The sequence below is a fragment of the Seriola lalandi genome, unplaced genomic scaffold (genome assembly GCF_002814215.2).
Source record: "Seriola lalandi dorsalis isolate HSWRI2012SDOR001 ecotype SW California unplaced genomic scaffold, Sedor1 jcf7180002054671, whole genome shotgun sequence".
Lineage (NCBI taxonomy): Eukaryota > Metazoa > Chordata > Actinopteri > Carangiformes > Carangidae > Seriola > Seriola lalandi.
The window spans coordinates 341,027-356,420 of NW_019525224.1; the positions used below are offsets into that span (position 1 = coordinate 341,027).

Genomic DNA, 15,394 nt, shown 5'->3' on the forward strand with positions numbered 1-15,394 from the left:
GAAAGCTGCTCAAATAGTTTAATCTTTTTATTCTCATTTCAAACAGTGTAATGTAGGAAAGTCAAGGTACAAAGTGTCGCGGTCAGGACCTTTTGACATCCATCCTGCTCTGTACTTTAACAGTTTCCCTTTGAAAGCAGGCGTAGTTTGAGTCTGTGGGTATTACAATGTGTAATACTGAGACATACATGGAAACATCCTTTCTGCATCAAAGAAGACTGTGTCTGTCCAATGCCATATTCTAACAGCCATTCATGAATTCTCATGGTGGTACAATTTACAACGACAACCCCAAATCCTCAAAGTATTTAAATTGTGTGGTGGCAGCAGTGAGGGCTTTCAACCTTTTTGTTTTCAGAATTTCAAATCTTTGTTAGAGCGTTCTTTATGTGAAAGAGGTTGATAATGTTTTGATTGTCGCTAAAGAGCTGATTGTTGCCTTCAACACCTCACAGTGAACTACTACCTCTACACCAAGGAGAGTTGATATACTAATAAAAAAAACTGTGACAGGTTCACAAGCCATCGTTAAGTTGTGGCATGAGTCAGTAATAGAAAGAATACAGGGCAAAATACTGACGACTTCGCCGGTCAGAAAAGGTGATTTAAGTGGGGAGCTGCCCATCCAGTAAATTCAACCATGAAATAGATTTTCATTAAAGGGAAGACTGAGTTCACACGGTGCAGTTACATTCCTGCTTCACTCCTGATCTGGAGTAATACTGCTCACTTTGGCATGGTAAGCATAAGCAGTGGCTGACACGTTCCTCTTCAATGCAAACAAGTTATAGTGCAGTTCACACAAGGACTTTTTATAGGCAACCCAAAAAAATCAAGGTATCTTTAAAAAATTGAAAAATCCATTGACAGTTTTTTGGGCCTTCACAATATTTTCAGATTTACATACTGATGGTGGCAAAAGAATGACTCCGGACCCTGAAGTGTGCAGAGCAGCAGCAGTACTTTAAATTAGGAGACATTCAAATACTTAAATCCATCCTTGCACATCATTTTCTAATGTTTCAATTCACAAAAACTAAAACATGCTGCATGTAAAGTGATAGAAATCCTCTGTGCAACATTGGAAGAAGGAACATAAATCCTATCCAATATGCCTGTTTTGTTGCTTCCAGAAGTGGTTTCAAACTGACAAATAAAAAATCAAATTACTGGTTTCATTTCCATACCATCATACATTTGGTTTGTTTATCAGAGAAAGTATCAGAATATCTCATCACAGTTAGAGGGAAAAAAATATAAAGAGATGCTACTTTGCTGCATAGAAAGAGAGAGTGCAAGAAAACCTGAATTCACACAGCAAGAGTAAATGTGGACTTTGAGGTTTTCTCCAGCTAACAGTGTTGTCAGTGAATTTTCCATGTAGCTAACACGGACTCAAATGGCACACAACAATCCAAACAGTAAAGCCACAGACACAACAGAAACTAAAAGGATAGGGATGAAAGCCACACACTTTCCAATCTAGGAGATGAAGGGCTGGAGACTGAAGAATTTAAACATACAGTTCCAAGTAAGGGAGAAAATAAAGAATAGAGTGGAGTGCATTGTTTTCCCCCTTCTATGTTTGTACCTGGTGGAGTGAAGCAGTGAGGACTCTTAGCAATTGGATTGTGGATGAGGATGAGGTGAAATCAGGGCAGGGAACAAAGAAAAAAAAAATTTAGCCTCATTTGATAAAGCCAACACGATTTGGAAGGAGAGTCCCACCATGTGCTTACTAGTACATTTATTTCTACCATAACATCTTGTAATTTGCATTCTCCTCCCCTGAGAAAGATACTTCTCTATTCTACTTCCTCCTGCAGCTTAGCACACCGTATGCCATTACAGCAGCGAGGGCCACCAGTGCAGCACCTCCATAAAGCAGCACTGGGAACTCTGACACCGGCTCCGACTGCACTGGAGGCTCCTCAGCTGGGGCTTCTACGGGGGCCTCTGTGGCGTCCGAGACCAGGGGTGCAGCCAGCGGGGCCACAGCTGGCTCTGCCGCAGTCTCTGGCTCTGGCTGGGGCTCCTCTGACTGGGGAGGCACTGCTACAGGCTCCGGCTCCTGTTCTGGTTCAGAAGCTGGTTCGGGTGTGGCTTCAGGTCCTGCTGGTGCTGAAGGGGTTTCCTTGTCCAGAGATGGGGGTGCCACCTCAGTAGGCACTGGTGTAGTGGCAGCAGCTGGTTCTGGCTCAGGCTCTGGTTCCACAGCAGGAACAGATAAAGGTGCTGTAGGTTCTGGCTCAGCAGGAGAAGGGGCAGCAGCTTCAGGGGCCGGAGGAAGCAGCTCTGGTTCTGAGGAGATGAGGGAAGGTTCTGCTGACAAGCTTGTAGGCGTCTCTATTACAACTGGCTCCTCTAATGAAATCAGGGAGGCCGGGGCTGTGGAGTCTGCCTCGGCTGACACTGGAACAGGTGGAGTCTGGTCCCTGAATTCCTCCCTGAGCTCGGCCAGCTCGCTCTCCGTGCCTAAAACACTCATCATGCTCTCCTCTATCGCTCCGACTTCACCGCCTTCCTCCAGCAGCTCAGCCTCCTCGCGCTCTACGTGGACAATGTCCGAATTTGAGGAGTTGTTTTCACTGCGCTCCTCGGCCAGAGCCACGCCCTCATTGCTGTCCAGGCTCTTGATGTCTTCAGGGTCCATTGCACCAACCTGTGCCCAAGACTCGTGGCCAGCCAGAGACACAGGTAAGCTTTCTGTCTGCCAGGAGCTCTGCTCACTGCTGTTGTCTCCAGTGCAGAGGAGCGATGAAGGAGGGCTCAGCTGGTCAGGATGCTGCTCCCCTGAGAGGATGTAAATGTCGTTGCTGTCTTCAGCGATGGTCACACCTCGCTCCTCTTCTGACTGAAGCTTGAATATTTCACCCTGTGGTAGACAGACAGGAGCAAAGATGATATATTTATATTTTGTACTGTATTGTGAGCTTTTCCTTTGGGTGCGACATTATGGAGGACAATTTCTTCCAAGAAAATCACAAGAATTAACTATCATATACTAGTACAGAAACTTATGTGAACTATCGCACAGGTGAAATTACATTTAGAATCATAAAATCAACTTATGCCATCTGAACTTCCTATGACTAATCAGATTTCTGGGTTTAGACACCAAGTAAAATTTAGCATTCACTGCACTGCTTCATTCTTTAAGTTAGCCTTTTCTGCCACCTTGTGGTAAGCAGCTTGCTACCCAACACTGGATCAAGCATCTCTAATGCTTTCCTATTATGTAAAGGGCATATCATGATCATGTGGGTATGAGTAACTGCAATAGAGGTCAGCTTGCTCATGCAAAACCCATGTAAGTTAATTGAATCAAACACAAAGGTCTGCTGAAGTGAATTCATGTTTGACCTGACAATATTAAAAAGGTCAAACTAATTTCCACAGCTGGATTGTCATAACATCACTGCCATATCTCTCTGTTTGCTGAGCGTGCAGGGAAGTGGTGCAGAATCTACATTATGTGGCTCAAAAATAGGCCAAAGAAGAAGATACATAATGACATGCTCACTATCTTGAGGGCAAACAGCTTCTAGATTCATAACAATAAATTAATAGGTTAATACAAGGTTTTTGTGAAAGGATTAACAAAGTCAGATTATCATCTGGGGACCATGAATATCTATACAAATGTTCATGGAAGTCCACTCGGTAGCAGCCGAGGTAATTCAGGCAGGCCAAACACAGAACCACAACACTGGCATAGCTAACCTCTGTCTGAGCAGGTGAATCCAGCAGATGAAAAATGCTGAGACAAGGCTGTATGTGTGATAAATAACTGATCTGCATTTACAGATAATGAACCTGGCTTGATTAGGCTGAAGTTAAATTTGGATCTGTCACAAGCAGGCTTCTCTGTTGTGTTGCAGTGCATGTCACGTAGGTGTGACTTGAACAGATGAGATTCAAACAGACAGTAGGCACAGCCGTGTTTGTCTAACAGGGAGGGGGAGAGATTGTGTGTTTGTCTGAGCGGCACACGAAAGGTCCTGACAGCAGAAAGCAGCTCCAAAGGCAACATTCTCATTTGGCAACATGGTAATAGGACATTATGTTCTTTTCAGTGTCCATAACCACCAATTTGCATCTGATCAACACACCATTCAACTCCTGAAGAAGCATATGTAAACTAGTGATCACCTATGTAAAGATGATTTTTAATGGCACAGCCAAGCTGTGAAGGTTATTTTCCTTACAAGGACACTCAGTGTGGTGCAAAGCTGAATCCTGGGACGCAGGAGAGAGATTAAATCTAACAGCACTCCATCATTATCCAACATTCGCTTTCTCCATAAGCTGATTTGCATGTGGGAGAGCAAGAGTGTTTCACAAAACCCTCAGGATACAGCTTCCCCATCAGCTGGACACAACAGGACAGGACAGTACAGGGTTGCCATGTGGTAGAAAATTGACAGCAAAATGATGCTGATTTTACTCGAGAACAATTATAATCAACAACCTCTTTCTGCATTCAAAGTTTCTACTGCTACAAAGTTCTCACTGGTCTAAATCCAAACTGACATTTAAACCTCAAAAGGTGAATGGTGCCACAGTGGAAATTGCATTGTCATTAATGAATAATACAAACTGGGTTTCCCCAACTATGGCACACAAGCTAGCAACTATAAACCATTTATTCCATAACTTTAGGCAGTTTAGTGGTAGCTGTTATACAAAGCATTATAAGTGTAGTATAAAAATTATAGAGGAAAAATACACCATCTAAACGGGCACAGTCCAAAGTTAGACACTCTGTAACTAATAACAACACCCACACAAAGATTTATGATAAACAGCAATTCTTGCAAACTCCTTTGAAACCTGCAGCAATAATTTAACATAAAGAATAAACAATGAAAGAAAAACACACCTAAGAAGACAATCCACTGTTTGTTCTTGCTTGAGAGGTCCATGTTGTTGGGAAACATACTAAAGTTTTAAGAGGTGTTCTGTTGTCAGGCATGTTCCACAGTTCTCCACCCTCACCCTGAGGCAAACACAAACTATATAAAAACAAGTCCACATTCCTGAGGTAGAGGTGTACAGTCGACTAGTGCTTCACTCTTAACACAACTTTACACAGCGCTGATATAAGACACTGCTTCTGACGGGGGCCAGGTAACACAGCCACTGCCAAAAAGACCCTGAACAAACAATGAGGAAAATAGTTGCTACATTTTTGTGACCATTTACATGTATTTGCTACATTGGCACATGACTCCCACATACAGTCAACATGCTGCATCCACTTGCAAATCCAAACCTCAGATCTGGGTTGTTACAAAGAGCACACTTTCTATATCAACAAAATGTCAAACTATCCTACAGTATCTCGAACTGGCGTGAACCAGTGACAATTTTGTGATCATTTTGATCAATGTAATGTTCACTGGCTCATTTGCACGCTCAACATTTATGGGGATTATGTCATCACTGTTCAAAATGGACAAGCACTGCAAGAGGTCGCACAGCAGCTGACTGAGACCAAGGACTGAGAGGGACTCATCAACACCTAATTGTAGCTCCCATTTCATTTCTTTTTCTTTTAAAAAAAAAAAAAGAAAAAAAAAAAGGGGTTTCAGCCGGCCTCTGGTCATTAAACTAACTTATTATAATGCAGAATGGCTATGAAAACTAAATTTCCATCACCACAAACACAGAAGTTTTAAATACTTCACTAGAATATCTGCTGTACAGTTACATTTGCGAGTACACATGTTTCCGTTAACCCAAAACAGAGCAGGAAGACATTATTATGGGAAAACACTGTCAAACCCACAAACAAATGCTATAAAAACACATTAAAAATCTCTACCTCCATCAGTATATTTTCTATTTAATCATCATGTTTAGGGAACACTTCATCACCTTAAGATTCTCACATGCCCACACATTACTTTTGCTTGTTGACAGCAGTATAAAACAACCCAAGACAAAGCATGGTTATTTTGACAACTTGCTGATGCAATCTGACAACTCTGGGAGAGCCTTGGGCTAATTCCCTTTTATACTGATGCAATAGTCTCTTGTTGTGTGCGGCTACGCAATTTGCATCAGTAAATATTGGTTTTTGGCCGGTCATCATTAACAGTGTTGTGGCAGCAGTGAGACTCATGGATAGGCAGAGAGACAGAGAAATGGACGGCTGCCCTGTTTAAACCCTGGCAGTCAGCCAGTGTGTTGCTGCTGTAGCAAGTTTTGCAGCAAGCTACAAGTGGGCCAGTCAAGCCCCTGGTGATGATGTTTTTAGAGGATTATTAGAGTTATTTTTGGGGCTTCCTCTGCCTGCTCAGGCACTTTGCTCTAGTCCAGTCTCATGTTGGTGCAGTGGCACAGTGATGCACATTATTTCACCCTGGAGCTGCTGAGAGGGTGCTTACGTAACACGGGGGGGAGCACTGTTACACTGTACAGCGTGATGTGCCCTGACTCGGCCCAGACTGGAACCCTTTCAGCACCTTGTCCTTAAAATATCATCACTGCAACTTCACGGTTGCTGAGCAGCAGCAGCAGCAGCAGCAGCTATCGCCATCATAAAACTAAGGGCCTATAAAAATTCCTTTATTGCTCTTTAAGATCTGCTGCTTTTCCTGCAGCATATTTGATAATAATTTGATAGTCAAAGAATGTATGTCTTCGTTATCCCTTTATCTTTTCCAGGAGGTCAGGTGCAATTGTCAGTCTGCCACTTGAAAACCTCTGGCGTCATATTACATCACACTCGCAAGGACGTTAATATGAAATGGCTGATGTGCGCATTCAGGCCTCACATCTGTCTGGTTCCTGAAGGACAGGCCAACAACAGTTGACAGACAGACAGACTAGAATCTCTTTCACCATGTAAGCCTTTTTTTTTTTTGGACCATCTCCCCCCTTGTCCCTCCCCAATCATGTCCTTCTCCTATCCGCCCCTGGCTGTCTGCTGTCTGAGGGCTGTTGGTTTTGTTCGTGCCAAATGAAGTGTACATCACATTAGGGTCATAACAATCCTTATTGTATTCGTGTGTAACTAAACAAAAGGCAATGATGAGAGCCACCCAAACCTTGCATTGTGTGTCACTTGCACTACTGTTACAACGATGTCCTAGAAGAGGACGAGACGAATAGATATAATATCCACTTTCCAACAATTCATCACAGAAAAGCGACCGGTACTATTCTGTGCAGATCTCTCTTCTATCATTTCAAAACAAAATGTGATAAAGGATAAATAAATGAGTAAATGTCTCTGCTCTCCGTCGTCTCTTTTCTAATATAAAAAAACTTGATGTTCCTCATTTTTTAGCAGTTAGCATCTGCAGAAGGTTTGTTGCCGCTGCACAGTCACTCTCTCAGAGAACACACTCACACATACATATCAACATAAATCATCTCACTCTGTAGTTGCTTCAACAACCAAAATAAAACAATCCTACCTCAATGCAAAGTCTTGCAACCCCCTGGTTTACACTTGAATAGACAAAGCTCAAGAGAGTCAAGACGACAAGAGAGTCTAGGAGATGGAGTGGAGGTAGAAAGCCAGTTGGAGAGAAGTGTGCATAGAGGCAGCTGTCAAACTAATGGAGATTTCACTATGCTCTCTCACCGTGCCCAACCCGTTTCTTCCTCATCTCTCACCCCTCCCCTCCCTCGTATTCCCTCCCTTCCTATCACCAGTCTCTTCATGCATTCTCTCTCTCTCTCTCCCTCCTCCTCCTCCTCTTCTCCTCCATTGCTGATCCTGTCCCTCATCCGTTCATCCCCTGTGACATAACGCAGAGCAAGAATGTGGCTTTGTTTGTACCCAGCGTACACGTTACATTGCATGAAAACCAGGCTGAGCATCATGACAATGAGGTAATGGCGACCAGGGCAGCGGTTAACATGTTAGGTCACGTGACCGTTCGTCAGTATGACCTGGTTCATAGGGAGCCATCTGTGACGCAGTGTTCCACTTATTATAACATTGGAGAACTGAAGACACGCCAATATCATTACTGAAAAAATAATGCAAATCTAAATCACAAGAAAAGTTGCAGCAAAAGTAGCATATGTAGGAGAATATGAAAACATGGTAAGTGTGAGCTTAGGGAACAGTAAGGAGACATATTCCTGAGTAAACTGCACCCTGGATTTGCTCTATATTCAGCCTGTTCTCACCTGTATTAGTTGCAACATGCACAGCTTGAACTGCAAGTTCCAAGATGAGTCAATGTTTGGACAAGTTTATCATCTTAATTCAATATGCTTTTTTTTTTTCTTACAGAAAAAAAGCCACAGAAATACAAGCACATTTTTGGTCCAAACCATGACTGAATGTTGTCAACAGATTAATGTTAATGATGTAAATAATCACCAGGGACATCACATTAAAGTTACAGCATAGGACTCCGGACTGAGACAGGGGTCGCTGGTTTAGTTTAAAATCAAGCCATTATCCTACAAGGAAAGTCAAAACTAGTGAATGAAAATAAGCTTAATGAAAGAATTATAAGGTTAATTAGACTGGAATATTGTCAGGTTATTTATGTACACTATCTGTTGAGGCTTTATTATAATCATAAAAACTTATTCCAGTATGTACATATGTACGTACAATTTGAATCTCGTGTACAGTTATGGGGTTATTGTAGATCTCAAAAGGGACAGGGACTTAGTCTGGGCTATGAAATAACTGTACAGGTAGCTCACTGGTGCCCTCATCTGGCCATTTAGAAGCCTGTACATTTATTTTAACCATTTTTCCTGTTCACTTTGCACTACATTCCAACTTTCCATTAAGTAATATTTAGTCATTAATACAACTAAGAAGCACTAACTAGTTGCTGCTCTTTATTATACTGAACTTATACTTCACCTTTTAGATTGTATCAACATCTCTGTAACTTGAAAGTAATTAACAGGCACCATTTTTAAGTATATTCATACTCTGGAATCTTCTCAGGAATAGTGTTTTGTTAGTGTAATTAAAATTCTTGCTCATATAAATAGGCTTAGTACAGTAACAGGAAGTTATTTTTGATTTACGGGTGGTTAAGAATAAAATTAGTACTGGTATGCATTTATGGTTTCCTCCATTGCGTGCGTAAAACTCACCCATCCCCCTTGCTGAATAATGTAGTCAGCTTCATCTTCCTCTAGTAAGCGCACCCCCAGATGCAACAAAGTTGTCACAGACTGTCCCTCGCTTTGTAAAGCCTGGAGCAGCACCAAAGGCACTACCACCTGGGAGAGAGGGAAGGAAAGATGAGTAGAAGTCATAGTTAAGGGGGAGACAAAAAGAAGGAGAGAAAGCAGTGGAGAGTTAGTAAGAGACATTAGTTACCAAATATATAAAAAGGCAATAGTGCACAGAACAAATGCTGTACCTTTTGCATGTGTTGAGCAATTTTAAAAAAGTATAAAGAGGACAAGTCAAACTCGTGACTTGCTCACCTTGCTCCAGCCTCCCTGTGTCTGTCTTGATAGAATCAGTGTTGTGTCTTTAAATCTCTGGTAGTCCAGAGGCCTGAAACACACAGACGTCATCACTGGTATTAAACAAGTTTGACACCTAGTTGTTTAGGACATATTAAAACATATTTTACAAAAACATATTTGGATGCCAAGACATAAGTATCCCTGACTGAAAACACTGAGGTTTGATCGATAAATGTGGCTGGACATTAAATTTGTTGTTGTCGTTGATGTTGTCGTCCAAAAGGCACTTTGTACTCTCTGGGGAATTTCCCCAACTATGAATGCTCTTTTGCCTCCATGTCCCACACACCACTCTCACACAGTTCCACTCATTCACAGTTGGAAGTTGCCCAGTAGCCACTAAGCTGCTCTACTGGAGCATCTGGGGATTACGTGCATTGTGCATTTGCAACTCACTCTCAACCAAAGGCAAATACTAGTACATATTTCAATACAGTGCAAATAGCCAACATGTTTGGGTTAAGATTATGACTGAGCAGTGTATGACCATTCCTTTCCCAGTGACTCCAGGATTTCCAAATTTGTCTGGTTTTGCAAAGCAGAAGTGAATGAGTGTGTGAGTGTGAGTGTGTTAGTGTTTAGAAGAAAACTGCATATATGGATGGGCTATGAAATGATGCCATTGTTTATACCCTATCTGTCTTTACCAGTGTAATATTTTAGTTTATAGTTTGATACTTTCTGTGCCATTTTGTCACAGTTATGTTTACATTCCTTTGTTTACACTCCCTCAATTGACTGCATAACTTGTAAAGTTCAAGAGTTAACTCAGGAGAAAATGAACTACAGCCACAGTATATTAACACTGACTTTGTCATTCCTTTGGGATTGTGGAACAATAATTTTCCTCATACTGTAAAATAAATAGCAACCAATATTATGGTGTGGTTGCTGCACTGACACACACAATAATGCTTCCTCTGAAATGCATGTTTTTGGATTGCCCATTTGCAAGAAGTAGGATTAATAGGAATGATAATCTCAAAGCAGAAACAACTGATGCTGATTTGGCAGCATATTTATCTAAACCAGCATTTCCCTGTGAACTTAAATCAATTCAATGATTTTTTTTTTCTCAAATATGGTCACAGCTCTGCAGAACTAACCCTGTGAGTAGTGTGTGTACAGCTTCTGCCAGGGATGTGTCAAGCTCTCTGGTCACCCGGTCTCCCATCACAACGAGGCAGTCTTCAATAGAGGTCTCTGGGTTGGCCGGACTGAACACCAGCGATGAGTGGCGGTCGAAGCCTGTGGTGGTAAAGGCTGGGGTGGTAACAGCGGAGAAAGGCAAAAAAAAAAAAAAAAAAAAAATTGAATCAAATTTTATTGAGACTGGACACTTCTAATGAAGATTCAGACAGACTAGTGAGAAAATGAAAGATAGAAATTAAATCTATGCAAATATATTTTTCAGACTGCACATGAAGAGTTTGAAAGTCTATATAAGGTTAGTATGAAAGTTTGGGTTATTTATGTAACTATGGTTCACTGAGTAGCATGAATAAGTGTCTCACTTTGGGAATCCTCCTGTGACAAATTAAGGATGCGAGTTGTCAGGAAGAAAAGAAATTCTCTACTACTACTACTAAAATTGGGCTCAGTCATGCTACTCAGAGAACTGTGGCTATGTAAAGAAACACAGCATACATGTCATGTTTTACATTCACCAACACTGACTTCTGAATTCCTTTGCACAGACAAACCAACTGTCGCCAGAGAATTTACAACTGACAAAAAAAAGTTTTAAAGCCTTAATGTTTTTGAGTTTGTGTTTCCTTTCATTTATCTATAGAGTGCTGTCCTTTAAACTATCATTATTGAGGTTTGCATACATCTGCATATGTACTTGAATGTCTACACGTTGTTTCTAAAACATTATGGAGACTTGACCCCATAAACTAAAGACTTGAGAATTAATTTTAATTGTATTTTGTCAACCAAACATTTTTCTGAGAACAACCACTGAAGCTGTGTGTGTGTGTGTGTTAGTGTTAAGAAAAAAACTGCGTGTGTGTGTCCACTTACAGGCAGTGATTTCATCTTCCAGTTGCCTCAGCTCTTCCTCTATCTGCGTTTTTATCATTACAGTCCTCTCTCTGTCATCCTGGCCATCTCCTGAAAGAGATAGACACATGTGGTACAAACCGTCTTTCACTCCCTTTGTATCACACTCTCACTCTCACTACACACACACACACACACACACACACACACACACACACACACAAGCTGACTCTTCACTAATACTACACAGCACTTTATAAATTATTACACAAAACCACTAAAGAAAATAAACTGTTTACCATATAATTTCTGCATCATAACTGAATATTTTGCATGCTCTTTTGTAGTGTGTGCGACACTTGTCTTAGTCTGTTTATGCTGTCTGTATTTATTGTTATTTTGTTGTTAACAATGTTCTTATGCTGGCCTTTTGGCCGAAAATCTCTTGAAAAGCAGATTTTAAGTCTCCAACAAGTAATTTTCCTGGTTAAATAAGGAAAAATTTACTTTTAGTGTGCATTGTACAGCTGTGTCATTTAGGAAGAAACATAAACTAAGAATAAATATTGGATCTGACTTGGTATCGGCAGACATCTAATATCATACCATTCCTTGACTCCAGCGTAGTGATGAGCCAATGACTCCTGCACACTTGACATGACTACATACGCTCAGTTTTCCATACAAACCAGAAATGCATACATCGACTTTCCTGGTGGGGAAAAAATGTTTGCAGACTAGTACTAACTCCCTCTACTTTCAAGTCATTCCCCTTCTCCTCCTCCTCAGCATGTTGTCGCTGAGAATGGTGCTCTGTCATCACGTGCACACAAGGCACCAGTGCAGAACTTATGCTGGAGGCTGCTTGGGTGTATGAGCGCGAGCCTTCACATTCACACAAAACCCATTCTGAATGTGGCCATTCAGTCTGGAAAGATCCTTCAGTCATTTGATAAGGAAGGGTGACACTTTTTCCTCTTCACACGCTCAAACCAACGACATTGGTGATTTCCACTGTGATGGAATGTGGACGCCATTAGTTCTGTTGGTTTGAGACAGCACAGCTAAACTGGGGACTAGCAGCCAATAGCAATAAAGTACAAATGACTTTGAAATATCATTCTCCATTGATTTAACACATGGGAAATTAAATTGTTTTTTAACAAGGGGACACTCGGTCAACCCCTTTCCCACTCTCTCTATCACTGCAGCTCATACATGAACACCCTGAGGACCAGTGTTGGTTTTTCCTGGGCTTGGTGCTGTTTCAGCATTCAGCCAGACAGCTAGCCAGCCAACTATTTCGCTTTGGTCCATTGGCGTGTGAGTAATCCTACGGTGATTACACATGACAGGCTGTCAGAAATTGGACCGGGTCAAGCGGAAAGCAGGGATCAGCCACTCATCTGCCTTTCTCCACCCATTCTAAGCATGCACACAACAATAAAAAGGGACAGGAAATATAGAGGACTTCCCCTCTCTCCTTCTGTTTTTTTTTTGCTTTCCCCCATATAGCTCTGTTCTTCATCCTGAGACAGAAGGAGTGACATGCCTGACCTAAAATCCTGCAGAACTGTCTTACCCTCCAACTGGGATATGTCCCTCTCTGTAATCAATAAAATTTATTTCACCACTTACATGCTGTGGCCATAGATTCATTGCAGAAATTAAGACTCATAACATGCTGGTGGCAAGCGTGCGATTTAGTTTCATACATTGTTTCTCTAACAGCACATAACACACACAGATTTATACAAGAATTACAAATTTCACATATGTGTATATATATATATATATATATATATATATATATATATATATATATATATATAACAAATAAAAAAAATACTTTGCTGTTTTTTTTTTTTTTGCATTCCAGTCACACAGGGAACAAGATGGAAAATAGGAATGCTGCAAGCCTGAGGTCATGGCACAAGGTTGCTATAAAACCCTCTGTGAAGACAGGCCAGTCTTCAGCTACTCTGAACAACATATTGAAATTATTGCAGCTAAGCTTAGACGTAGCACTGGCCACTTCATTAATGTCATGTGTACATGGGCACAGTCTTTGGATGAGTTTTTAAGTCAATGTTTGAGAAAGCTAAATTAAGCTGGTAAACAGGTGCCAACCTGCCTACACACCCAGCATATTTTCTGTTACATGTGCATATGCACACAACTCTATTTGTGTGCTGTGTAAATCCGAAAAGTGTAAGAGTTGCCCTATATACGTCAGACTGCACAACATGAAGAGAATCAAAAGTCTAAAGTCTTTCCACTTACCTTGAGCTGTGGTTAGTGTGTGTGATCTACTAACAGGCAGCATTCTCAGGTAGTTGAGAACAATGTACTTGGTTTCATAATGGAAACCCTCAGGCACAACGGCAGTGGTGGAGGCAGAAACGATGGAGCCCGAGGTAGCCATTGAACAGACTTATGTCAGACTCTCAGGCACATTAATTCTCACAGTCAAAGCCGGACGTCTCACCTGAGGAAAATGACAGCCAGAGGAAGAATAATGAGTTGTCACTGTGACAATCAATGCAATCTGCAGTACAGTCAATTCTGGCTAAGGCCCCCATCAACAAAGAAAAATAAGGAAATCCATGTCAGGCTCTGGCTATAAATCATGATGACAATTGTTGTTTAACTGTGAAACAGCTGTTGCATGTATGACATAAAACGGATGTCCCACTCCGTGTCACAATGTCCTGTGCTCATTGCGTAAGGTGGACATACTCGCTGGTTTGACAATTGATCATTAATTGTAATTTTTGATGCCTTTGGAACAATGTGGCTGCTAATAGAAGACATAGATGGAGCAGCACAAATCGAAAGTCCCATAGTTGGTACTTTTTGTATTCACATCATGACACAATTCAACTTACATGACACACGTGGCGGGCAGATGGGCGTGAAAGGTCCTTCAATAAAAGCCTTTACTGAGCAAATGTTTAGTGGAAATTAAGATATCGCTGAACTTCACTATTAGTCTCCTGTAGGTTTGCTGAGCGTAAGAATGCTCTGACTGACACAACAAATCTCTCAAGTCCGAGCTTATCATCTCACATCGTCCTCCAGAGATGAGGTGCCACCATGCGGGCCAAAAGTTTGATAAGTGACAAGTTTGCGAAATGAAAGAGAAACTTCCGGTTATAACTATCAAAATAAACCCTCTAGCTGATTAGCGGAGTTCCAAAACAGTTAATACCAACGTTCCAATGTTTAAATAAAAATATCATAACGAGTTTAGTATGTAGAATATAATTAAAATATATCGTAATATTATCGTTCAGTTTTATCAAAATGACAGTATGGCTCCAATAGCTAACGTTATACAATCATACTCATTTAATATAATACATATAGCTCATTAGCTAATTATCTGTCAAATTAGAAAATGGTTTGCTACACAAACAAGTCCGTTTTTGGTTAGACGAGTCGTTGCTGGAACCCCTCAGCACACATGCAAGCTATAGCTAGCTTTAACGGTACACGTTTTAGGTGCTATTTCGGAGACGCAAAACTTAATTGTAGTTAAGTCCAGTTTGAGCCGATTTCTTACCGTCCTTGTCCAAAGGCAAACAGGTGCTGACAGACGACAGATTGAATGGAAATATGCGACACAGTCCCCTGCAGCAGTAGCTGTAGAGGGCAGACCACCACTGGCAGGCAGCAGTAGCGCTAGTACACAGTGTGCTTTGGAATCTACACAAGCTAGCCAGAATATAACACCAACCTTCCTGTCAATACCTTCAAAATAACACTCGCGTTAAGTAGCGGACAGTGTTTTAACTTTTTTAAGCGATAAAGTAACACTATCATTAAAGTGAAAGTGTGTGATATTTTTGGATGACCGAGCGTTGATTAAAATTGCCAAGCGTATCCTAGCAACTGCAAGTGCACAATGTCAGTTGAG

At 41.2% G+C, this 15,394-nt stretch overlaps 1 protein-coding gene across 2 annotated transcripts; it reads right to left on the reverse strand.

Moving 5' to 3' along the window:
• Nucleotides 1–12: 12 nt before the first annotated feature.
• Nucleotides 13–15,174, reverse strand: bcl2l13 (BCL2 like 13). Of its 2 annotated transcripts, none has more exons than XM_023421319.2 (7): nucleotides 15,041–15,174; nucleotides 13,759–13,963; nucleotides 11,497–11,586; nucleotides 10,578–10,734; nucleotides 9,427–9,499; nucleotides 9,088–9,216; nucleotides 13–2,875 (listed from the first exon to the last, which is right to left on the reverse strand). In XM_023421319.2, the coding sequence occupies exons 2-7, from the start codon at nucleotides 13,898–13,900 to the stop codon at nucleotides 1,811–1,813; spliced, it is 1,656 nt and encodes a 551-aa protein (XP_023277087.1). In that variant the 5' UTR covers nucleotides 13,901–13,963; nucleotides 15,041–15,174; the 3' UTR covers nucleotides 13–1,810. The 2 variants fall into 2 exon arrangements, with proteins under 2 accessions (XP_023277087.1, XP_023277088.1); XM_023421320.2 differs by lacking the exon at nucleotides 15,041–15,174 and adding an exon at nucleotides 14,364–14,570.
• Between the last annotated feature and the right edge of the window lie 220 nt (nucleotides 15,175–15,394).